The following is a 27,316-nucleotide window of genomic DNA, read 5'->3' on the forward strand; positions in this document are numbered from 1 at the left end:
TAATAACCATAATCAGTGCAAGGAACATTCTTTACAGATAACATTATCAAAACACGCTGTAACAAAGTAAGGAATGTCAGTGCTGGAGCAGTACATACCACCGCCGACGTCCTGTCACAGCGGAGCGATCAGTGCCAATCGCACCACAGCAGCACTGGCGCATTACGGGGCCAATTACCCACAGGCAGAGAAGAGAGGAAAGTGGGCCAGATCCTCTTCTAGTGGGAGCAGAACAATGGAGTTACCCCAGATTTATACCTATGTGACTGAAAGCATAATCTGGCCCAGCGTCAATTTTGCCGACACAGAGTCGCCTGGGATCTCCAATTGGCATATATGTAAGACCCAGGCAGCCCTTATGGAAAAAGTCCATAGGATGTAAGAGAAAATGAGGGCTTTTCTGAAGAGTTTTGTAAGTCAAACTACTATAGAAAATGAGACTGCCAAGATACATTCTAGATCTCAATTAAACACTCCCTGTTCCTTCCATATTTTAGCTGCAAAAATAATATTCTTTTTTTAATGATTATATGCTCAAGGAATATTTTTCTGCTAAAGAAAATGCATTTATTTTTTCTTTCCAGAACCTTCAAGTTCGGCTCTATTACATTCTCCAGTAACATCTACAGCATCTCTGCTGCACATGCTGCCGCTCCTTTACCTAAAGCGGGGATTTAACTGGTAAGGTAAATTTGAATTTCCCCAAAGCATGGATACAGCCTTCTTTTAGCCCTGTCACCACATAAAAAAAGTGAAGTGAACAACAGGGAAAACAAAGCTCCAGATTCAAAGCCTATCGAGGTCACAACACCATGAACACATCCCTGACTGACACTCCCTGAGCATGATCAAATACACAATAGTAAACAAACCAAGAAGTGCAGAAATATTTTCAAGTCTCAGAATCACAGGAACACCCACCATGCCTGAGCCTACCTCTCCCCCATGTCCTGTCTCTTTACAGTTCATCTTTACAGCCCATCCCATTGTCCAGGCTGGTCAGCATCCTGACGTGGGCCACAGCACAGTGGAGGTGCAGAAGCAAGACCCAAGACTGAGACGGCAGTTTTGTCTGAGATCTCTCACATACTCTATCTACCTACTCACCCTCTCTCCACGTCTGCTCACGTTTGCTGGATGAAGATCTTTCCCCCTCAGGCTGTGTACAGCACCGAGCACAATCCTCACCCCTCCCTCAGTTCAGCTCTGGCATCAAGACATTGTTATGATACAGCCAATACACTACTACATACAATGATCATTTCCAGTTGCCTATTTTCAGGGGTTTGTTTTAAATCTTCCTCCCAAACACATTTCACTAACAGGGCACCATCATTACTACTATTATTTACTATTCAGATTGCAGCTCTAGCGCCCACAGTGAGCTTTCTTTATTACTCCCAAGTTCTCACTTGCCATATAAAGTGCTCCATCCAAATACAGATAAAAAGTAATTTCCTCAAGAGCAAGGTGTGAACTGAGCATACTTAATTGTGCACTGTTATATCAACTGTATAATGTTGCAATAAAATTCCAAAACAATGTGATTAAAAATTATACCAAATGAGGATACCTAGGTGCCATAGCCAGTCAAAGCGCATTTATCCAATCTAAATTATATGCTAAGCAAATAAAATAAACATGCAATTTGCTAATTAAAGTGCACTCTCATGTATCCTGTAACCACCATAAATTATACAGCAACATTTAATTTTTTGACTGTTTAGCAATGTTTATGACTGCTTTACTAAATTAAAACACAGAACGAAGGGGGCAAAGTAGTAGGAAAGCACTGCTTCTCCCCATTTCCTTTCAGATTTATTTTTTCCATAGCTTTGTTGTTCTGTTTTTTAATAAATTCAGCTTCCTATTAACAGCATGTTACTTTTACTGTGGACTTTCTTCATTTCTACTTCCAAAGTTTATGTTCTACTCTATTCAATAACAGCTACTCACTTTTGCCAATTCTCTCCAGTATGGAAGTCAATTTATCTTATTTGAATAATCCTTTCATAAAAACCCTATGCTCAAAGTCCCTGCATTTGGACAATGACAAGAATGATGGGTTTTCCCCCTCAAATAAGACAACGATATTTCAATCCTTTCATTTCACCCAAAACCTACAGCCCAAATCACAATGACTGGGTTCCAGTCAAAGCTGTGAGCCTTCCATCATCTGGAGTCAAATGCTGAAGGCATTCCTGGACTCCACTCGAGGGGAACTGTGAGCAGTTGGGGTTTGTTTTCTTTTAAAATATAAGAAAAGTCTCAGACTCTGTTTGCCTCGCAGCCAGGTCAGCTGTGTTTTAGACTTCTCACAAACAAGTTTTTATTCCAATATATAGTCAGGTAAACAGAAGGAGGAGGCGGGGATGGAAGCCACTGTTCAATCCTTTAGTCTACTCTTTTCTACAATGGAAATAGTTAAGGGATCTGACCCTTGTCCCAGTTTCTTGCTTCCCCATTTACCACCCCTCTTCCTCCCTTTGCACTTGTACGGAAGGCAAAATTCCAATAATTCAGAACTATGGATGCAAAGTGGCTCATTCTCAAATCCGCTCTCAACACCCAAATATTAGAATTCCTTTCTATCTGAACTTTAGAGACCATCTATGACTAATACGCTCTTGTAAGTTAAAATGAAAGCATCAGATCACAGGGTAACCTTTGCAGTTGGCCATTACCTCGAGCAACAGAAGATACTGTTCAGTGTTATTAGCACTGGACCTGATCTTCTGCAGCCAAGAGTTACCTGCAGGCTCCCTCAACCCCTACATCCCACCGGCACACTATACCCTCTAGCAGTGTGCAGTTCATCACAGACTGCCTGGCCTTCCTGGGTAGCAGCACTCCTGAGACAGTTTGGCAGATTCTGATGCATTCAGAAATGTAATTCCAAACCAATACACAACTGCCAATACATTGAAAGAGTTTTATGCAACTTTAAAGATGATTAAGGGCAAGAAAATCTTTCAGCTGATGCCACGGATCACTCCAGGAAGCCCCAGGTGGCTGTATCCAAACAGGGTACAGAAACTGCTACTGAGAAAACCTCCTTACAGAGGTCAAAGTGCTTTGCTGGAAATCCACAATGTTAACATCCTAATGTCAGTAAATTAATCCAAAAGTTAGAATCTTTGCTGAGCCATTTTTTCTAGAATATCCTAGAAGTGAATGCTATGAGAAACTGGTCAGCAGATACTCTGCACAGAGTAGGGCTTCTTACAACAAAGCAACCAAGGAACACTTTCTCCAAACCTTTTAGCTGCACTTGAGAATAATAATATTGTTTCGTATATGTCTTCCTTTCACAGTAACTGAGATGAGTGAATCTGTACTTTTTGTTCGTTACAGATGCCTTTTTAATTGGCATTACTTTGCTGGGAGGATCAATGAGTTACCTCAGTGCTGCCCAATTTGCAGTTTTGCTGCAAGACCTTTTCCCTTAGAAATACGCCTAAATTCCTGTCTTCAATGAAAACTGCCTCTCACTAGAACAAGGAAATAATTTTGCTATCTAATCTGCCTCCTGAAACCTTGCCTAAAGACAGCTCCTGCCTCATTGGTAATTTATTTTTGGGAAATGGGAGGAAAATGCATTTCTTCTTGTCTTTCAGGCCATCCTTTTTCTAATTTTTCCTGCCGACTGGCGTTTAATAATATTGCTTCTGCAATGAACAGAAAGCACTGGATTCTCTTGAAAACAAAATGTTGCAATTTAGGGGAAAGAAAAAAAAGTCAATTTCTTCTTCTTATACATCCACAGAAATATGTTAGCTGGAAAATATCCATTATGCCTTGCCCATGGGGGGGTATGACACCATCTCTCAAACCTCTGCTTTTGCCATGTGATGTAAAATAATTTTAAGTACTAGACAGAAACAGTCCCTGCAACCCTGCAGGTTTAAGGATGAATCATAGTTCTTGCTCTCTGAATTATGTCTCCATCTGCTTTGATTTTGGGGATTGGAACTCGATCTTGGACAAAGAAAGTTGGTGCCAACAGCTCGTGAAGCCAGTGCCCATCAAAGAGATGTGCTGGCTTTAAATTGAATGGCCCATGTCAGTAAATATTGTGAGGCCGAACACTCCAGTGCAGGGACACCATATGTGAACTGAAAGGACTCAGCAAATGCTGAATTCAGGGGTTATAAAATGGATTTACTTAGCATTCTTTGGGTTCTAGACTCAGTAATATTTGGTCCAGCTGTTTATCACACATAGCACATTTACATATGACCTTCTTCAATCCCTCCTCCCCTCCTGCCCAGCTGAGAAAAATCAATAGTGCTTTGTTGTAGGGTTGTGAGAAATTCCAGAAGTGCAAGATAAGCTACTCTCTCGGTTCAACCCTAATAGCCAATGGAGCTCAAGGGAACTCACAATTACCACGGCTACAGCTCACTATTTCTGTACTATAATGACTTAAGAATATTTTAATGCTGGAAAAAAATAGTTGCCATCATTTCCAAATTTCTTTCTGCAAGATACTTACATATGATGTCCTGGCCTTCTTATGAGGCCTGAACTTTTGGATAAATGGAATCAGAAGGTCTCTCACCCTTCTCCTTCTTCTCCCAACACGCAAAAGCAAACTTTTTTTAAAATAAAAAACACTAGTAGAAAGTATTTTAAATTAATTCCCAAATTATTTAGAAGAGCCCATTTTATAGGAAAAAGTAGCAACTGAGTTACAATAGAATTCAAGCATCTTATTTGTAGAGCAGGCTTCACCTCTATTTCACCACTGTGAAGCCAAAGTAACACCACAGGGCTGAATTGTATGAGACCAGACTTCCCAAAAATAAAGAATATCACAGCCCTGCCTGTCAACCTCTGCAGGATTTTTGCCTAAGTGATCATTGCAAGATAAAGCCTTTTGACATAAAGAGGAATGAAACTGAATTTTAAAAGAAAAATGTGTAACAGAAAATGCAAGGCAATTATCTGATTACTAATAGGAAGAGGTACAGAGCCACGAAGTATAATGTTCAAGGGATTATCCAGCTTTGAACAATGCTTGCTTAACAGCTGCTACCGAACTGTGGTTTGTGTACTTGGCAGAGAGTTTCATTAATGATAATCTACTGTGTTTACAGCCCATAGGCCTCTAAATATGTTAAAAACCTTTTTCATTTGTATTTTATAATCCTTTTCCCTTATGTTTTATGTTTTTCTTGATATTTTTGAGATCTGAGGGGGTTTATGTTTCAAAATGATTCATTCTGCTCTGACAACTGCAGAGCAAGATTGCAGTAAATGTTCCCTTGTTATCAAGACCATGTATTTATAAACAGAAAGGAAAACCATCGAAATTCATACTAGGATTTGGATCGCCACCAGCTAATACATTCAGATGCCAATATACAGTGCTCCATTGTTTAAATGCGAAAGTAGATGTCAAACAGAGGTGTCTTTGCCAGTTACTAGATATTCCTCAGTCACTCCTTGGATCTGTCAGGTTGCAGCAAATTGAAACTGTATTATTTTTGACATTGCATGTGACCTGAACTTCATTTAGAGGAATCCTGCAATTATTTTAAAGGTACAGTATTGATTAAGACCTAGATTTGCTTTAAAATTTGGTTTTCAAATGCTTCCCTGATCTGTTCTCTATGGCAACACTTAGATAACATCAGGAAAACAGAACATAATTAAGAATATAATTTTGTTGTGGAGGGCATTATGTATTATGCAGTACACTAAGAAGATCATCACGATTCAAATGCCAAGTCACTGAGTCCTGGCTGCAATGCTTTGAACACATGCTATTTCAGTGGCCATGATTCTGTCACGATAAAACCAAAGGAGATTATTACTTCAAAGCAATTAGCATAGTTAATTCTGACACAGGGCAGCACATTTCTCCTTCAGTCTTTCCCCCTCTTTTGTCCTCTCCCCCTCGTTGTGATGGGATTCGTGCGAGTTCAGTGGCAGCGGCCGCGCTCAGCTCCAGAGCCTCCTGCCAGTCTGCACTCCCTGGGGACATGGCACTGCAAAGGCTCCCTGCACCCACTCAGTGCCAGCCAGGGCTCCCAGAGATGTGTGATCCCCGTTCCAGCTGGTTCCACAGGCCCAGGGACACCACATCACAACCCACAGGAGCTCTGGGGTTTTCACACTGGCCCTCCCGAGCGCTGAGCTGCTGAGCCAGCCTCACTAAAACGTACACTTGAAAGAAATCCTCTCCCCTCCTGATCACTATTGGTTTCTATAGAAACAAGAAGGAACCTCTGTTCTTTTCTAAATTTTTCCCCTAATGCTTTTTGCAGACTGTGTGAAACCAATTTTTTCTAAGTTGTTTTTTTTTTTATTTTTTAGACTCTACAGCCCTCCATTTCTAACCTAATTCATCCAATTAAAGAACAAGAGATTAGATAAAAAATGGGCATGAGGTTTAAATTTTAAGCAACTCAGTCCTATGCATTAACTATCTGTGGTCAATCCATCTCTCCTGGGTCATTTTATGACTCAAGCATTTCAAAGTAAATAGTTTAAAACAACGGTACATCACAAGAGTTAAAAGGGGTCAAGAGGATATTTACTTAACCACTAGTTGACTTTTTAACTTAGAAATATTTCAGCAGTTACTGTATTTAAATGAAATCCATCTCCTCAGCATCCCCATAAATTACTCTGAAACTCCAGGGTTCCCATCCACGTTGTGAGTCACCACCCCAATGCCTGAAACTTCTTATTTAGAGAACTGTGATGTTTGCTTGCTTTGTTATTGCGCCCTTCTCTGGAGACTGCATTTGCACAGGAATTGCTATGGCTTGTAAATATTCTATCTGCCTTGTTGCAATCATTACGCAAATATACTTGCAGTCAGTCATATAAAAAAAAATAAGGGCTGTTGAGCTCTAACATGGGTTTGACTTTAAAAAATTAGAGAAGAAAATCTTTACAACAAATAGACAACAGTAGCCAGAAGTGAAAGGAGTAATACAGAGATGTTATTTGGGATCTACTGTTCTCTCCTATCACAAAATAAAGGAAGCAATAATCATTATTCACACCATGATGATACAATTTAATGCTGTTTTATAAAAACAACAATGAGCACTCATTTTCAGCGCACACAAATAACTTTCTTTTATTGTCAATTCATATTTACTCACACGTTTACTTGGGAAGCTTAATATTCATGCACATACAAATCACTTACTGTAGGTAGCAAGTTGAGCTAAACAGAATAGAGGTTGATTATATCAGGCAATTGCAGATGGGACCAAATTGATTCCTGATGTCTTACTAACACAGTAAAGCGACACCCAGGACAGCTTCTGTCCACACATCTGAAGGAAGAATTCAGTACAAATACTGGGTTTGTGACTGTTGCTACCACACCAGCACTGTCAGATTATCAGCAAAGATAAGAATGGGACAATCGTGGAGCTGCAATCTCTGAAGTGTTATTTGTTTTACAATCCCTATGTTAGCCTCTTTTGCTTTAAATGAATTAAAATCCTTCTGCAGGTGCTAAGAATATTATGAGAGTTGTAAACTGAACAAAGTGCTGTGTCAGATTCCTCCCTACTTAAACTCTAAGTCAGCACACAATCCTCATACCACTATATATAATGTTATGACTTTCAGCATCAGCTTTGAGAGTCTAGCACAACAATGTGCAGGGCTGAAGTCACCTCAAAGCCCTTGGCGGGTCCTGTTAAGGCTATTGCTCAAAAAGATGTTTTTTCTCAAGGAAAAAGGGAAAAAAATGCACTTATGTTATTGTTTCTTTCAGTAAATAACTTGTCTCATGTTTTTTAATCTATTTTTTCTTGTTAGATTCAACATGGCAGCTACAAATGCAAAACTAATTCAACACAGAAGTAATGAATAAAAAAAATGCCAATGTTATATTTTTTGCAAAACAGTCTATCATAGAAACAGCTGTTCAATATTAATTGTTTCACATTGCCAGAGAGAACTTGCCCCATAACTAACATTTTCAATTTCTTGGAAAAACAATTATGAAGTGTTTGCTCCATAGGCACTAATCACACTAGAAGTCATAAATTTGCAGAGGTTTTCTTCCATTTCACCATAGAAAAATGTTCTGTGTCTATAAAGAACCATTTTCAGCATTCATTTCACTTAGTAATATTTATGACCAAAAAAAAAAAAAAGGAAGAGAAAAAACCAAAGCCAAAAATCAAACAAAAAAACCCAACAGTCCCAGCACAGACTGGCACTCCTCAAAGGTTAACATAAGAAAATAAGTATATGACTGGATTGCTTTTTCCAGCACTCAGCAGTCCATCAATGATACACTGATATTCATAAGAATGGAAATATCGAATGCCTGGTGATCTGCCAAAAAATGGTATGGTACCTACTATGCATTTTCTCCTTCTGTCTCTCCAAGAGAAACAGCTCTGTAGAGCTTCCTGCACAGACACTTATTTTAAGGGATGTATTGGTCAAAGCGGGGGGAGGCTGAAAATTTCATGCTAAGGACCAGAAGAAACATATGCCACAGCTAACTATTACTGTCATACCTAGAAAGAATTTAATATATGCTAAACTCAAAGTGAACAGATACAGGGTGTGGAAGAGTGCAAGACTTATGTTAGTAACTAACTGTTAGTTCAGAAATCTCTGTGAAAGTACAGAAACTCTCTTTGCCAACATTAGACTATATTGAGGCCTACGTGTCCTTAATACGGCAGTGGGGGAAGAAAAGCCACCTTATTGAAATTATACAACTTCTAGAAGGAGAAAAAAATATCAACATAAAAATCCCAAAAACTTTAGAAGCAGATGCAGTGATATACTTCGTTTTGGGAACAGCAGAACATGCCTTCCCTTCTTTACCTTACTCCTGGTTTACCCTACATACAACTCCAGGCTGCACCTGTGCATGGCTACCTCTAGCTCTCGTGACAGAACCCTCTGCCTGTTTGCTGTGGCTGCTATTACAAGATTATATAGCAAAACAAGAATATCCAGTTGTTGGTCATTGATTTATCTATAAAACAGTAACTGTAAAAATGATAAAAGAGGTTTTGTACTAGACAGTCTTGTGAAACAGTTTATTACTTAAGCATTAATGACCCGTTTAGAGGTCTTTACTGGTCAGGTAATGACCAGCTAAAGGAGTTAAGGGCCCGAGGCAAAGCACTCTAATAAAACCCTGCATACAGCATGTGTTTGGTTCCTCCAAATTCTATTAGGAAAGAGAAGCGTAAAGGGTAATGAAAGACATGTCCAAGAGGCACTCATATCAGCCCTCTCATTTTATATTTGGCATAACACACATGGCCTTATTCCAGCGGCACAAATCATTCCTTGTTTATACTACCACCTATCACAGAGAAGAGCAGTAACTACAGCCGAAAATGGCCAGCCATGATGTTAAGGACCCTGATGCTTTGGGCAAATAAACCTTCCTCCAACCGACAGAACCCATCCTGCCTCTGGAACACCCACTGTCCTTTGCACCTACAGAGAACGTGTGCTCCAAAGGAGAAGGGAGCCAATACGTGCTGCCAGGCAGCTCAGCCAGCCCTGCCAATCTTAAATTCTACTCTAGTAGTATTAAGGGTGGAGGGATTAAGTGCTTTCTGTATTCCTATGCAATTCTACTTGAATATGAATGCCCACTTGCTTTTTACTGTTTGCATTACGAGAAAAGGCATATTAAAACAGGAGTTTAATATTGATATCACCACTCTAAGACTGAGACAGAACAGCTGTATATATATACTTGCCAGTAAATTAGAAGCCAAGGGTTGGAACACTACCCAGGGCCTCACTCTTGGCTTCAGAGGCAGGTAAAACACTCAGGCCCACACAACCGCATCTTGCTATTACAACGCCACAGCAGCATTGATTTTGGTCCTGATTTACAGCATCATTTGTTCTTGATAAGAGCCACTTGCCAGCACTACTCAGAAAAAAGTAAAATACAATCTAGGAGTGGAAATTAGAAACAAGAGAGGATAAGAGGCTAAGAACTGCTAGAAAAAATGTGTCAAGATTTCTGTATTTGCAGGATAACGTGTTCTAGGTACAAGCAAGTTTATTTGCTCAGCATTTATTACTGTCTTCTCAACAGTAAAATAAGGATAAAGAGCATTCTGATGACTTAGTCAAAAAGTTACTTAATTTCACTGTCACTTCTTTGCCTATAGTGTATTTCAGTGTTTATTTTAAAAAACCACTCTGCAGTGTTTACATAACTAATTATAATAGCTTCTGTAGAGAATTTCTAATTTTTTTTGTGTGTAAACAGCCTTTTAAGCCATGATCAAGGCTTATTTCAGACCTTAACAATCCTTCAGAGCCATTGCAGATAATCATATAAACACACATTAAGCCAAATTTAACTCATCTACTCAGTAGTGAAATGGTGGCTTAACACTTGCACCTTCCAGCTTTCAAGGTTAAATATCTCAGCGCTTTATTTCAGACCATCTGAAGTGATCACAACACAATCTAGGCATTTACTAAAATTAAGTTCTCCATCAGAAGTGGGCAGAGCGGAAAACATACACAATGTTAAACAGATATGATTATTTCTACAGCTATACACTTCGGAGAGCTAAGGATACAAAAATAAAATTCAGGCCCTAACTAGAAGTTGATTCAGTGCATGCAGCACAAGGCCTGAATTCAAACCAGATGATTTCTTCACTTTTTAGAGCCAAATTACAAATTTTTGCAACACAGGGTTAACAGCAAAAGTGCTGACACAACACTAAGTGTATAGTGGCGCCTGCAAGCAGCGCTATAATTAATCTAAGTGTACTGTCATTACGCTAAACACTGCTTCTGCAGGATCATTCCAAACTGTGAGGCTCTTTCTCTGTTTCTCAGATAACACGCAGTTTATTTCCAATCATGTACATTTCCAGTGGCATGATTTGCTAAAGTAACATTAGGTCTTGAAGCAATATCTTAATGAAATCAGAATCTTCTTCTGTAAAACAAATCTTTGGCTCTTGGAGAATTAGTAACATCTAATGCCTTAGGATAGAGATGTGAAACTGTGAGCTGAAAAATGCACTGCTGGAGACCATACTCAGCCTCCTTGCTTCTAGCCATTTACAAGTACATCCATCTAACCTCCTACCTACACACCTCCACTTTATATGGTCATAAACCACCAATGCAATATCTAAATTATACCCTGAAAACTCCAGGTTTGAAATGGGTTGTATGAAAATTCACGTCATGTGGTTTATTCATTTCTGCAAGAATACAAGGCTCTGATTCCTTTTGGACAGAACTCATTTAAACAAAGCCCAACAGCAAACACCCATAAATTAAAGCATTATTGGTATTTATGAAGAGACACACGTAAACTGAGTGAATTTTGTGTAAAAGACTTAAAAAAAGGAAGGAAGTGGAATCTTGCATATAAAACACCAACTGCATTCACAAAGTTATTAAGTACTTTGTGAATTAATACCTTGAAATATGCATTACAAGGAAAGAAAAAAAATGCATCCTGTCTGGAAACCTGTTTATTCACAGGCATTTCAGATTTCTCTCCTAATGCCTCCCACATCCACTGAAGTTATAATGTCTTAATAAACTAAGAAAATATGGGAACAGAAGGAATTTCACAATATCTGTCTGAAGCTACTAATTTATAATGGATATAAATTTATCCAGAATATATTCACTTTACTTCAACAAAAGCTGTATTTGAAGCAATTGTCTGCTTCAGTGAGCAAGCTACTATGAATATGTTTACCGAATTAAAATATATATACCAGAATTACTTATTCTTTACTTTTCATATGCAGGCCACTGATTAAAGACCAGTCAGAATTCTATAGCAGGATTCCTATAGTTGTGACTTTAACATGGAACTGGTATGATAAATTCATGTAGATCACTTTGTAGAACTCTTAGACTCTTCAGTGTAGAGCTGGGTAAATTTATTTTAAATGTATTTTTGAAAAAATACAGAGGAAAAGTCAATGACCAGATGAGAAGCTGTGGCCACTGAGCCAGCACTGACCACAGAGTTGTTCTGCACCTTCACCCTTTGCAGAGTTGCAACAGTGAGAATTAGACAAAACATCTTCAGAAGCACGTGTTTAAAAGACACAAACACCACCAAGCAATCATTCACACTAAAGGTTGATGTGCTGTAAAGTCAAGTTATATTTTTCCATCAATAAATGTATTTCATCCAGTAAACAAAGAGGACTGCAGTACACATCCACATACATACATACTGGGAGAAGCCACAAAACATGCCTGATAACTGTTCTACATTTCAAGAATGAATAATGATTACAGGCATATGGTCCTAACCCACGGTGTGTCAAAACCTAGAGCAAAGTAACATTAACAAAGTAATCATACTTATTCTTTCATATCTAAAGATGGCAGTCCAGAAACATTTTAATTTAGCAACAATTTTGCTCCCCTCCTTGTGTTGGCAGTGGCATTCATGCAACTGCACAGGCAGATAGACCAGGAAATTAATCTGGCTGCAAAGCAATTTCCCTCCCTCCCATTCCCACCCCCACAAAAGAGAATGAGCAGGACCATTCAGCTGATCTGATTCACAACATGACATCCTAAAGCCAGTAGCAGCACAAGGCAGACAGAACAAATGCATGGCTGGGGTAACACCAGAAGGCAGGACAGTATTTGTCATGTATGTGTCAGATGTAAAGTCAATGAACAAACACATCTACAATTGACAGTGTCCAGGCTGTGATATTTTATAGGTGCTTACATGAATATCCAATGTTCATTATTCCCTTTGTCTTTTCAAGCTTTCCAACTCTCACCTTTGGAAATCCAAACTACCTCTGGCTCAGACAACCACATATAAAATCACTGTAACAGCTACCAACATGACCATGTCCTCTGTGCCAGGCAGCAGCAGCACATCAGGCTATTGCTACTGAACTGGAATGGCCAAACTCTGCCAGCTCTGTTACAGCCTGTAGGCACACCTGTAGTTAGGAAAATTAAATTTAACATCCACAGTACAGACACAGAGTCCACCAATTTGCTAGGTGGGGTAATCCTCTGAAGTCTAGACCACCAGAAAGCTGCTGAGAAAGAACATCCTTTGAGAATGGGAAAGGCCAATGTCCTAAAACATTCACAAAGAAGTGACCAAGGGTGTACTGTCCCCTGTTGACTGAAGAAAGATGTCAACAGCAAAAGACAAGGTGGTTAAATTGTGTGCCAGGTGATGTTCCATCACTAGTCACACCTGGTTAACCCTCCACATCACCAGGTCACAAGTGTGCCTGAGAGGACAGGTGAGCACAGCAGGTTTTGACAGCCAGTGATAGGTCCTCAGCTAATGCCTCCACATCTACTCAATCCACTTCACGTTTCTAACATTCTTTCCTCAGCAGCACGAAAGATCTGCTAAAACCAAAAGCAGCCAATGACAATGGGAAGCAATAAGTGCTTGGGACGCAAAGCACCCCACCATGGTGTGGAAGCCATGGTCACCCAGGTCCTGTTGCCCCTCAGTGGCAATCTGTTCACTCCCACGGCACAACAGCAGATCACATCTGTCAGCCAAGACAAGAAGTAGGAATCCTGGTTATTTTGTCCCATTCCTACCAGCTAGAAAACACAAACACTTCCGACCAAAGACCCAACCACCCTCCCCAGGTGAATCCCAGGCCACAAAGCTACAGGATCAAACTTACTTCTGGTGCTGTGACTGCTGCATTTTTGGTTGTGTTGTAGCTCATCTTCAGGCAGGTGTATAGAGGCTGGTTCCTCCAGGATACCCTCTTGCTGGCAAGAGCAGCAGCCTCCGTCCTCTCAGGGTGCTGAGACTCCCAAAGTCATGCTTTCTCTGTCACCAGGTTATTACAGTAAAGCCACAAAGTACTATTATGGCAGCAATGTTTTTTGAGGGTTTTGCTGCCTTCAAGGAGACAAGATGGGCTCAGATATCTCACATCAGAAGAGGGCTGTAGGCACCAGATCATTAGTGGGCAGATACAACCCTGAGTCAGAGCCGTATGCCAGCCCTAAAAGGCAGGAGCTCAGACATCATCGTGTATCCTGCATTTGCTAGTGGCTAAATCTAGTGATTAGTCAGCACCGAGAGCTGCTGAATCACTCTTCAAAGGCACCTATCTCCCTGCTGACATCAGCGAGGCAGCCACGCACTCCACTGAAATAGCCTGGGCTGCTCAGCTGCAGACTTTTACTAAGCTTGCACAAGGCCTGAACTATGGTTCAGAAATCTGATCCCTGACCTGCCACAATATACAATAATAATATTCACATGCTAGCAAAAAGATGCATATAATCTTGTATTAGTTGTTCATAAAATTTTTCTGATAACATAATTTGAGATGTAACGCAATATTTACATTCAGTCTTAAAAATTATTGATTTATTTTAAAGTCTTCTAAAGTTCTTTTTAATTCAGATTCTATCTCTCGTTATTAATTGTTTGGGTATTAATTATTTTAGATTAAATGGATGTAGGCATTGATATTCATAGGAGACAAATGACATACTAAGCAGATGAGACAATTAGCATGAATTACTTCAATAAGCGTGAACTCCCCAAAAATCTCTTTTTTGATTAAAAAAAAAAACAAATTCACAAGATTAATATCATATTTTATTACAGTGATTCTTTAACATTTTACTGACCGTGACAGACTTCACCTGGTTAAATCTGAATTCTGTCAATTCTCATAGTCACAAAACCCAGTCCTAGAGATAAGGTGCTCTCCATAGGGGCCAAACAAAAGCTAATCAATATTTTCTAGCTTTAGGACAATCTTTGAGTCAAGATCTGTGCAAGGAAAATCTTTAGCCAATTCTTAGAGGAAACCAACTACTTAGAAATACATAATAAGCAATTAAACTTATTGCTTCAGAATTTAACAGGAGCTCTAAAGAGTGGCAATTATTTTTGCATGCTAGTGGATGAAAATAAGTGTAAACAGCACTAAAAATGATGCATGAGACAGAAAATATTTGTGACATAAATCGGAAAAACTAATAAAGTAAAACTCCTGCTCCTCAGCGATAAAACCAAACAAAAGGCATGTTGGTGTACAGGGGCTTTGTTCATGACAGAATTTTGGTATTGTTCTAACATCTACTTTGACAGAAAATGGCTGTTAAGCCCTGTGTAAAGAATACATTTAAAATTTTTCTTCTTCTCTGTTTCTTTTTTATATCTGAAATCAATTAAACAATAATTAAGAATTGATTTTAGAATGCTTAATCCTGTACATTTGTGCAATTCTTTTCTTAAGTAGGCTTTTGTTCCTTCTGGGGAGACTTAAATATCATTGAATAAAATCCTCAGGACTTTTCTTACCAAACAGTGGGATTTATAACAGAGAGGTAAATCCTCCTCTCCTTTTTTTCGAGGAGTGCTCCTGTCAAAGTCAACGACACTGCAACATCCTTGAAAAGCAACAGAGCTCACACTGTATCACCCACTGGAGTCAACAGGAGTGCCAGCAGGATGATAAACGGAGCTATGTTTCAGAAGCACTTTAACACCTAAACAGAGACAAATTAGAAACGCTTACGGGAGGTGTGTACAAGAGAGGTTAATACAATTCCACGGAATGTTGCAGCTCAGTTCACATCTCCAATCTGTCCACTCACGGTGTGGCAAAAAGTCAATATATGTATTTCAAGAACTATCAGTAACTTCCCCACTAAATCCTGGTTGTACTATGACCATGGGAGGCTTCCAAAAGATGCAAGTTACATCAAACAGACACATCTAATATGTCTGTGCTTGAAGGCTGTGAGAAGGGCCCCATCTGACCACGAGAGGGAGAATTGAATCATACACATTGTTTATTCACACACATTTCCATCTCAAACCAAGTTCACAAGGAGTGCAGTTCATAACTTCAGTATACTCGGGGGACTCAGGGCACAGCACTGATCCCTGCTTGGATACGCTTAAGGGAAGAGGGGAAAAAAACCAAACCCCAGAATCTCCCTTTTATCAAAGGATGTTGAAGCACAGTCAGGAATGGTGGGGGTCAATAGGAAAACACCACTTGAACATACACGGTATGAGCTTCCCTAAGGATCTTAGGATAAGACTCAGGAAAGCTGTCACAGATTTTTTTCAGATACAGCCATGCTTTGTGGTTTCCACCTCAAAATAGATACCGGTGTTTCTCTCCTGGGACTAACTATTTCCAAAGTGCTGCTGATGTTCCATCCAGTCTGTATGAGTGGCTGGCTAATTTTGATATAGGCTTTTAGACACTGGGTTTAGCTCCTAAAACTTCTGCTTGTTTGGATCTTGTCAGTCCTATTCCTCATTAGGAAGACAGCAACGATTATGATCAGAGTCCCCCCAAAACTTCAAAGATCCTGATGACAGTATTTTCCACGAAGAACATGGACATTGAAACCTGATCTTTTCCTCAAGTCTACAGATCCAGAGTTTGCTGATAACCCCTTTTCGGGCCCCCTGCAAAGTTCATCTATTTTCTGGCTGCTGGAGAAGTCACAGATTGAGCAATGTATGAAGCTGTCATGAGAGGTTTATGTTTATTACATTTATTGCTGCTGATAGCAATAACTAAGAACAGTCCCCACTGTACAGGACTTTGCAGATCTGCAATAAGTTCTTGTGTTCTGGTCGAGTTTCAGTGCTTGGAGAAGTGCAGAGTAATGGATGCAAATAAATAAATAACAACATGTGGGGTTTTTTACCCAGCTTCAAAACACACTCCCATTCCTCATTTTTCAGGATCAACCATTCCTCACACTCACTCCTGAGGATTTGCTTTATTTACAAAAGAACTCATAACCATATGACAAAGTCTATCTCAAAGCTTCCTGGGGTTATTTGTGACTGGAATTATCACAGACCAGTTATGAGAAATTTGAGGCAGTATTAACTATAGAGCATGTTTTGTTTGTTGGCCAGGATGTCTGGACCTTTTACTGTACTCAAATATATTATGTAAATCTCCAGCCAGCAAAAGGAGATGGGAAGAAAAGCAAAGCACATCACAGTAGATGTGACTGGGTCCCAAACCGTACTTGTCAGCAGACAGATCTGGAAACCCCATCCCAAGCCAACAGTAGTTTTTTAACCTACTGATGTTTAATGAACATCTACTTATCTTCAAAACAACAATACATGATTTACATTCTCCTGCTTTGGAGGCATGCAGCTCATTTTTCTCCATTGGATTTTTTTTTTTCAGAACACAGCTAAAATCTAATCCTACTCACAAAAGCCAGCCTGAATCTGACATGCAACAGCAATATGGGAACACCTGAGCCACATTTCCTATGCCACTGCAGCTGCAACAAAATTAATGAGCTGACCTATCTCAGAAGGGAGCAAAAACAAACTTTTCCTTCACAATAGCAAAAGCTTTGTTCAGAAATAGGCCTACTTGCATTATTTCATGTTACCCAGTTATATATACTTAAGCATAGGAGAGGGCATTTTGAAATCTGAGACACAGAAAACCAACTGCTGCTAAATTACTATGACATGGCTATACTGAAGCTTGGAAAACCACAGATCACCAGCCCATTTTCCAGTTGTGTGGAGAAAGCAGCTGCAACTCCCATCCTGTGTGATGCTGCAAAGAAGCATCTTAAGAACATACAGATATACTGTACACACATGATAAATAATATACATGCCCTACACCATGCATATGTATACATAATGCATATATGGATATTATCCATATACATATATGTATACATATACAGCACACAATACCAGCAGCTACAAAGGTGTGTGCATACATTTACAGAGCTATATACGAGATCTCTAAAGCCCAAGAACTCTCCCTAGCACACACTCAGGGCCTGTTTATGGACAGTGTATCCCAGATAAAAGTGCAGCACGTCCCCAGAGCTATGGGGCAGGGAATGGCATGGGGCTGACACATGCCTCCCCATGTCCCTGGAGCAGGGCACGCAGGACAGGGCTGGAGGGCACAACCACCGATCCATGACCCTGATCAAAGGGTTTCTTCAGAGGCAGAAGGGGGGAGGTCCTGCCCCCAGGGACTGCCAGCACTGACACAGCAGAATCAGTTTATTTAGGTGGGTATTTTTTGGAAGTTCAAAAATGTGCAAAGAAGTTTTAGTGAGTTTTGCAAGTCCTGCTGAAAGCAGAGGTTCTCAATGGACCAGCAAAGTTGGCCAGTGATACTAGAAAATACCAATGCCAGCACTTCTGATAAGCAGGTTAGCCTGCAATGCTTCAGCTGCTATCCTGGGTGTCACTAACTGCTTCATCCTCAGTGTAATTGACTCCAGGGGAAAACAAAAGAGGGGATTTTGTTTTGTTTTGACAAATCCACTGCAAGGCACCACACTAAGGTGCCAAAGGCTACTTTGTATTTACAATGCTGATGATACGCACAACTCAGAAGTTTCCTGACCTCAAGTACAAACACAACATGAAAGGTGATATATCAAACTGACACTATCACAGCTAGGAAAAAAAAAAAAAAGAAAAGAAAAACACCTCAGATTTATACCAGGCTTGCCTGCCTAGCATAAATACTAACATCAAGCTTGCAGGCTTTGTTATACTACTGTTAGAAATTGTGTGATACAGCACAAGGGCAAAACAATCCAAAGCCGAACGGAAAGTGTTTCCAAGCATAAACTTAGAGGAACAAGAGGAAGAAATTTGCTGAACCCAGAAAGGAACTTTCAAGTTCACAGAAGTAACAGCATATTCAGGCCTCCAGTACCCTCCCCCTTTGTCTTCGTGCCTCATCTTAGCTCCAACCTGCAGGCTGTGGCATCCCTGTTTATTGCTCCCACACTTTTTCCACTGTACCCTTGTGCATGTGCAAGTCCTAGCCCTGCAACAAAGGGTTTCAAGCAAGCCCTTCAAACACACACCTCCCAGAAAGTCCCTGTACCTCAGGCTTCTTTAAATTGAGGCATTAATAAAACCACTACTGGAAAGCCCAAAACAAGCTTTTTTCTGTCCCCAGAAAAAAGTTCTTGTTATCTTATCTGGAATCAAATAGAGTGATCCCATGCTCAGACTGGCACTCACTCCCTCTGTACATTTGGGGCATTTTGATTTTTAAGAAAGAGCACTCATGGATTTTGAGCTGTCTCTCAATCAGGTCCAACAGCACAGGCCAGAAGCTGCTCCACCACTGTGCTCCAGGATGCTCCAGTACATCTGAGGCAAAAGGGAATTTTTTTTTCTAAGAAAGTAGGGATAGATAAAAATAGCACTACACAGCATCTAAATGAAAGTAATAACGAACAGAAAAATTTGCAGTTGTAATTGTATTTAATGTCTAAATGACCCATTTGGAGAGAGACATTAAAATAAGTCACTCATTCTATAAAAGATAAAATAAAAGCATCGATCATAAGTGCGAACATAGTAAAAGCAGACATTTATAAAATTTTTTAGTGCTTTATATAACCTTTCACACAGACTAGACTAATTGTGGATATTTTGAAAATATTAATGTTAATAACATGGTGATAGTATTGCATTTCCTCCAAAGAACATACATTTGAATGACAATATTTATAATATGAGCTCTGTATTGTAATTTAATTTAACCATGAAACCAATTTCTGCCTTCAACATTTTATGTTTTACAGTATGAAACAGAACATTATTTGCTGTAATGTAGTTTATTTAACCTTAACCTGATGTGGTGCAACAGTGAATACAGATACACTCAAAATGTTAATAATATGACACACTGAGCTGATTAAAATTTCAATTGTGTTTCCTCCATCTCCTTTGGAAAGTTAATGAATTAATGAATCTTTAAAGGACAGTCAGGGAGGCCTTAAAAAGAAGATGCCTTTTTGAGTAAGGAGAGAAAGTGGCAGATTACAACTTAATGGCTTCAGAATAATGGTAATTTCCCTATTTTCTTCACTTGCCTTAGCTCAGCTAATGGCTTCATTAGTGTCCACACTCTCAAACGAATAATAGAGGACCATGTCACATCCATCTTAGTCACATCACAATAAAACCGTTAAATACAATTCAGCTACCTGCCTTCTGCCAGTCTGGGCTACGAGGCAGAATTAGCAGCACAATCAATACGGAATCCTGTTATTAGATTCTTTTTCCTTTAAAAAAGAAGTGTATCATCAGGTATAATCATGCAGTGCTATTTAACTGCAGTGCACATTTTATGCTGATTAGATAAGTAGAATTACTCAAAATGGACATAAAATGAAGGAGGGAAAAAATACAGCTTACTTTACACCTATACATCAAAAAAACCCCCCAATTTCTGGCTCTTTATTTGATAAAACTGATGGGTTACCTCAAAATCACCACAGATGTATCACATTTTTCATAACATCCCCTCTACCAAATCATTTCACAAACCAGGCCAATTAAGCAGCTAAAATCCTCCTTAGCTTTAGCTACCTCTATCTTGGGAGAAGAAATTCCATTCAGCCAATTAAAATTTTTGGAAAAAATTCAGCGTAACTGAATATAGCTCCATCAAAAGATATCAAGCCTGACGCAACAAGTTCACAAACTGATCTTAGCACTGTAAAAACAAATGGGAATTATGACTTTTTAAAAACATGTTAAAGGCTTTTAATTTTCGAAGTAGTTGAATTTAAATTATTTTGTGATCATTAGTTTTAAACTGGATTTAAGCAGCACTGTGCTTTTTTTACTCATTATATGGTTTGGCCACTCTGTGCAAAATGAAATCTCTGTTCAAGCATATTTTCCTCACTATAAACATATTTTTTACAACAAATAATATGCGGGCTCTTTAATAACAGTGGTTGAAACATGCACATTTGGCAAAGTCTAATGTGCAAGTACTACTATTCTCTACTTTTTATCTGTGGAACCCAAAGGAGCAAGCTCCAACTTCTACCTTGCTGAACTGCAGCTGGCAGCAACACACAAGTAACAGGGGGAGGAAAATGGGCCGTTTAATATACAAGGAAAATCTCAAATGCTTCAGGCAAGATTCTATTCTCAGATCCACGCCACAGATCCTGACTCCAGTGCTCTGCCCCTTCTTGACCCCAGTATCTAACGCTACCAGAAACTGCTATGGACATGTAGAGGCAGAGCTTTATTGGATCATACCAATCTAAAGCAGGATTTTGCACTAAAGGATTCCTGGACTGATTCCCCAATTCTCTACATAACCCTGCCATAACCACATCCAACTGACGTCCAGGAAGAAACTGCTTTGTAAATCTCCGCACACACGACGTGCTGGGCATCCGCACTTGTCAGCGGAATAAATTTTTCTGACAACATAAATCTGATCCCACTGAGAAACCTTTTTAAAAATACATTATTGACTAAAAATATTTATATGCACCACTTTTCCTGTTAGCAAAGGTAATATATTAACTGCTTTGCCATTACCACAAGTAACTGTAGGCCTAAGAGAAAATAATTCTGTATGCATGCTATATATCCATTTCGAGTTAAAACACAATGCCAATATTATACTAAATCACAGCAGAAGTCTCAGTCCTAAACAGATCTTGAGTGATACCTGTATTCTAATTTTTTTTTTTTTTTTATGAGCAGTTTGCCAATGATGAGACTTTAATGAGAAGTACTGCTTTCAAAATATGCAGCTATGGGTAAACATGAAATATCCTCTATTTATCATTTCAGTTCTTAGTCGTTATTTTACAAAGAATTAAGTGAATTCCAACAGACAGACAGAAGGGGTACAGAAGATCTGCTTCTTGTCTACCTTAGGTTAAGAAAACCTTATGTATAAAAACCAACTCATAAAACAACCACAACCCAAAAGCTGTAAGAGACAGCTACCACTGTATTTCTCAGATTAGTTCATAGCTCACTGAGGAAGGATTTACTCCCACTGTCCAGGTGTGCTGCCTTGGCCTAAGCAAATTCCCAGCAGAATAAAGGAGGAAAACTCCAAAAATATGTCTGCCTGTCAGACCTCAGAATGTACTTGTTGCAGGCTGCAACTTTCTCTAATACATGTTAGGGCCCTAATTAGTTCTATGACTGGGATAGAAAACAGGGCAAAACCGATGGATATTAACTCCAGATGCTGTTCTAGCATCAGCATTATAACATCACCAGGCCCAGGCAATCCAGGTATCACACTTATAATCTAACATTAAATGGACTCAGAATTGCCTATGCTTCAAAAAAAAAAAAAAAAAAAAAAAAAAAAATTGAACACATAATTGATACAGAGCATTCATAATATGCAACAGTAATTTTAACATTTACTTTTAGAGGCATCCTTAGGAGTTCCATGTGAACTTTTTCCTACTCACTGCCCCTTTAAGTTTTCTGCATCACCCCCTCTTTCATTTAATTGCCTGTAGGAAGAATATTTACTGCAGTTAAAAGATGCAGGAGGGAGATTACAATTTGTAGGTAAGTTAGGCAAGGAAGATGCATTTACAACTTTCCTGCTTAAACTACCGCAGAAACCAGTTTTACACAGAGTAGAGGTCCCCTCAGAGTAAGCTTGCTTAGCATGCAAGTACACTATCTGCCTAAACTCTGCTTTTCTGATTAAAGTTTTGTATTTAATTAAAATTGTCTTTAATTAAAATGCAAATATTCTAGGACTTTAACAATAAATTGTTTACACTAGACTGAGAAACAGCCCTCAAAGGCTTTGGAAAAAAAATAGTTTCAATTGCAAGCTGTATATTCAAACTTCACTGCTCAGTGAAAATGGGTAAAGATCCTTTTTTCTCCTATTGGCTTAATCTTTTTTAAACAAATGGAAAGATATCCCAATTTGTATCTAGAATTCACATAGAAAACAATTCCCAAAGTTATTGGCTGTTGAGTAAGTAATTAGGCCAGTTCAAAACATCTATTGTCTTTGAAACAATTCCTTTAGCCAATTTTCCTAGGAAATGATACTGACTCCACAAAAGAATTGCCAGTTAAATGAACGATAGCACAGCCCCTTCCCCAAGTGATAAACAGGGAGTGCGCCTGTGTGCACGCAAGGATCCATCTGCATTATCCCTTCACCAGAAACATCCTGCTCAGGCTTCAAAAATAGCCACTCTGTTTACAAAAGGGCACGGTTTAGATACAGCAGATATATAGCCTGCTCATTTCGTTCTTTAAACAAACAGAGAAAGACTCTGCACCCCAGGTTTTGATTTAGCACAAGGTAGACTATGTGCTCTGCAGCATCAACAGTCCTTTTCTGTATGAAGTATTGTGACTCGCAGGTGAATTATCCTTATAACCACTTCATAACCATCCTCCACTGGGAATAAAATTGAGCCTTCATATTTAATCTGACTTAATATCCCAAAATACATTTTTGAGAACTTTAGTTTTGGTCCAGAGAAACTTCAAACTGAGCTCTTAGCACTCTAGTGCAGTAACAAAAACTACACTTATGCATGGCTTGGAAAGAAATTTACCAAAGCCCAAACCTTCCACTGGAAAAAAAAAAAAGTAAACAGAACTTGGAAGGTTTTATGGTTCATTAGCAAAATACTGCATTATGCTCATCACCATATCCCTGTTAAAAGACTGAAGAGCAGTGATATAAGTTAAATGAGGTAGTAACACTTAAAGTTTGAAAAATTCACTTCCAGAAGCCAGTGGAACAAATCATACATGGGAATTTTCTAAGTGGAAGTACCAGCTAGAATAATGGTATGAATATGACCTCTATGGAAGTACCATAAAGTATCCTCATGCTTGCAGAGGAATTCTTACAAAAACCCACTTGCTATAAATTTGAATTTCCTAAATTCATTGCAGATTTGAGAAACCAAAATGAAATAAATTACCAGTTTGACACCAACTCCTTCATCACAGTAATTCCAGATTTCAGTATAAAAGCCATTACTTAACTCGCACACCATAATTTACACACTCTTTTACACAATAATTTTTGATCCAAGAAAAGATTCATTTTCCTTTTGTAATTATCTCGTGTCAAAGTCTTTAACCTTTTCACTGACAAGCCAGAGCTGGATTCTTTCTGGAAACATATGCCCCGAGTTCAGCTCCTCTCTTCATGCCACCACAGGAAGAGGCTGAACATCACCAGAGAGCAAGGAGAGCAGCCAGGGGCAGTGGTCCACAAACCCAAGTACCACCAACAGCTGCTTTCCAAACACTCTACAGCAAAACCATTTATTGTTGTGAATAAAACCTGTGTCAGCCCAACATGAAGCTGTAAGTACAGCACGAGAACCACCTAAACCACAGCGGTGCACAACTGCTGATTTGCATAATTTATACAAATTAATGTAGATTCAACAATTAGCATTTCAAGAGGGTTTCCTGGTGCCCAGGGAAGGCTGTTGTGAGCCTGGGCAGCCTCACCTGACATGGCACCCGTGCCACGGGGTCTGTCCACACACCGGCACCCAAATCCTGTCCTTCCCACAACGTGCGGTCAAGGTACTTTGTTCTGGTGCTTCTCCAACGTTATGATAAAGATAGAGCAATATTCCATCTTACTAAAATTTAGAGAACTTAACCAGATCCATACACACTTGCCTTTTCACAATAGCACTTTACAGTCATGGGCAGGAAGCCTGGGCTGGACCCAGCAACCATGGGCTCACTTTGGGGTAGGCAGCAGACAAGCCCCCCAAAAACGCAGGTTTCCTGAAAAAGAGCTGCTCCATCTCCACCCACATTCGGCTCCCCAGTGGACTCCTGCCCCGCTAAGGCATCCGCATCATCATTCTTCATCACACAGACCTGGCTGCACCCACATTTCACATTTCCTTTACTTCAGGAACACACCTTTCTGTACCAAGGGCAAGAGGCCACTGTATACGACTGTGTGGTCTGTGTGGACTTGCTTCCACCTCAAGTTGTCTAGTAAAATGAAAAAAAAAATTCTTTTAAGTGATACAGCAATTATGCTCTCCATTCCTAAAAAACATGCCATTCTGTTACAGGGCCAGCATTAGTTCTTACTTCAGGCACCTCTGCTGCCTCAGGAACAGACTGCTCATTTTTAGCCTGTTTCCAATTTACCCGCTGGCAGAGGTGCGCAAGAAGTCTCTAGCAATGAAGTTGCAAACCCACGTCAGTATAAATATCCTTTTTGAGAAGTTTCAATCTTGTTTTATCAGAGACCAGCGCCTGTGCTGAGGAAAGCCTATAATGATTTCTCTTTTTCAGGCCTATTCTAGAATTGCATCTATTTTGGGGTTTTGTTTAGATCTGTCACAGCTTTCATACCGTTGATCATGTTGTTTTTCTAACCCGCCCTGAACATCTGTTGGCTCTTTCTGAGGCTGCATAATCCTGGTTTTTTTCTTTCTCTTATGTATTCCACTGCTATCAGCTGGCTGTTATTCTTGTTTTTTATTTTTCAGAGTACATTTTATTTCTTTTAGTTTGGAAAAAAATAAGGTTTTAAAAGCACTGATTCTTTCTGGCCTCACCTTATCCTGCACAACAAATTCATACCTGCCACAGCTTTTATTTTGTTCTGCTGGTTTGTTGGGTTTCTTGTTTTTATAAAAAAATGCATCAATATAAAAAAATCAGGTTGCAGCAGACCTTAAGGTGGAGTGAGAAGACGATGAAGGATCTTGTTTTCATAACGATAAAAATCAGTACTCATAAAAGATACGGGGCTGGCAGCCCTGCAGAAAGCAGAGCGAACACCGTTTAACCACAAACCAGACACACACACACTCAGCAGGACCACTGCAAGCACTGAAAGGGGAAACAACAGTCAAGCCTTGGCCTCCTCACCAGGGCTGCCAGTGAGGGCAATAATTAGTGCCAAGCATGGGGGTGGGTTTTTCTTGACGCTGACATTGGGAACTGTTTGGAGACTACAATTATTTTGCATAGCCTAACAAACAGTTATCTGATGGCAACAGCTTCTGGTCACTACCAGGCTGGACTGCATTCAAGCCTAAGAGAGACATGTATCTCCTCAGCCAGCAAGTCTCCCTAACCCAGTGATTACAAAACAAGTAAGATTTTGAGGTTGACAAGAGCCCCTTTTAGCAGCATTTGGATTATAAAATTGCTCTGACTCACTGCAGCCTATTGCTCCCTCTTAATTAACAGAGCTGAACTTTGTACATGTCTAGACTTCCTCCTGCAGAATGGCAGATTTTGGCCTTCACGAATATCATTTGAAGTCATATTATTTACAGAGCCTTTATTCATTTCAGTCATTTGTTTCAAACATATTTTCCACAGAAAGAAAAAATGCACCAACTGCTGGGCCATTTAATCCAAACTTAACAGTTAAGATGTTTTATTCAGCATTTTAAAAAGGATTGTCTTAGGGAATTTTATGTGCTGCATTTCTAATGTTAACTTTACAGATTGTAAAGTGCCTTGGGATGCACTAGCATGAAAGGCATTAAGGTATTGCAGGATTTAACCAAATGTGCATTGCACTAAAAAGAACCTTTTATGAAAGCACATACAGATAAAAACCACAGTAAAGCTAGTGTTTATTAAGAGATGCTCAGATTTATTTCTTAAAGCAAAACTATTTTCCTCCTCCACTGGCAAAAATGATCCTTTTCTAAATTAAAAAAATTTCCACCAGTACTGACATAAAATTGCTGAAATTTTATATTTTGCCGAAGAATGTATTTTCCCATATAAATGTTCAGTCTTAAAAAAACCCAACTGGATTCATATAAAAAAACCGCACTTTTTTTTTTTTTTGTAAGTAGGACTTCTGGTTTGTGGGTGGTCGGTTTTTTTTCTACTAGTTATTATGAACAAATTAATTAACTATATTAATTAGCTTGGCTATTGTTACAGGATTTTATGGGTACAAAGAAGGATGAATCATACATTTTGATCCATGCTTCCTATTACTATCAAAAAGTTGCATTTCAAATACAAGAAAAAGCTTGTACGGCTAAATCCCTTGACACGCCTGGAAATCACAGAGTAGGCTTGTACACCAATCACTTATGAGAGAGGATTTAATGTCAGTGGGTGAAGTTCAACACGGTGAGAAGGAGCAGCATTAACACAGCCAGAGCAGCCTTATCAAGGAGAGGTGGGGTACTGTATCAGGCTTTATCTCCACCCTTTAAATGGGAGGGTGGATTTGATCTTCACCACCTCCCTCCCAGTATTCCACCTTTGTAACACCCAAGTGCTCAAGCTCTGTGGTCTCAATCCAGAGACTATTATAGCCTGTTAAAAAAGTATCAGTTGATTTTAAAAGGCTACAGATAAAGCCCAAAGAAAGTGTCATGGATTTCAACTCGTAGGACTAAACACAAGATCAAAGTTTAAGTGCAGAATATATATAATATTATTCAAAAAAAAAAAGTAACACTGCTGGAACTGCTATCACTCTGACATCAGAAGAGAAGCAACAAACAACCACTTTATAATGCCAGATCCACCTTTTCATTAAAATTA

General features: G+C 39.3%; 1 protein-coding gene across 8 annotated transcripts in view; it reads right to left on the reverse strand.

The window, feature by feature from the left end:
* Window positions 1-27,316, reverse strand: part of AFF2 (AF4/FMR2 family member 2) — a 336,455-nt gene that overhangs the window by 289,757 nt on the left and 19,382 nt on the right. Inside the window, exon 1 of one of the 8 annotated variants that reach the window (XM_032124426.1) lies at window positions 13,647-13,861. The exons of the other annotated variants lie outside the window; for them this stretch is intronic. Coding sequence (XP_031980317.1) covers window positions 13,647-13,669 — 23 coding nt within the window. The 5' untranslated portion in view covers window positions 13,670-13,861. Of the gene's footprint in view, window positions 1-13,646; window positions 13,862-27,316 lie in introns of those variants that run through there. 8 annotated transcript variants of the gene reach the window in all.

The sequence above is a fragment of the Corvus moneduloides genome, chromosome 14 (assembly GCF_009650955.1).
Source record: "Corvus moneduloides isolate bCorMon1 chromosome 14, bCorMon1.pri, whole genome shotgun sequence".
Taxonomy (NCBI): Eukaryota; Metazoa; Chordata; class Aves; order Passeriformes; family Corvidae; genus Corvus; species Corvus moneduloides.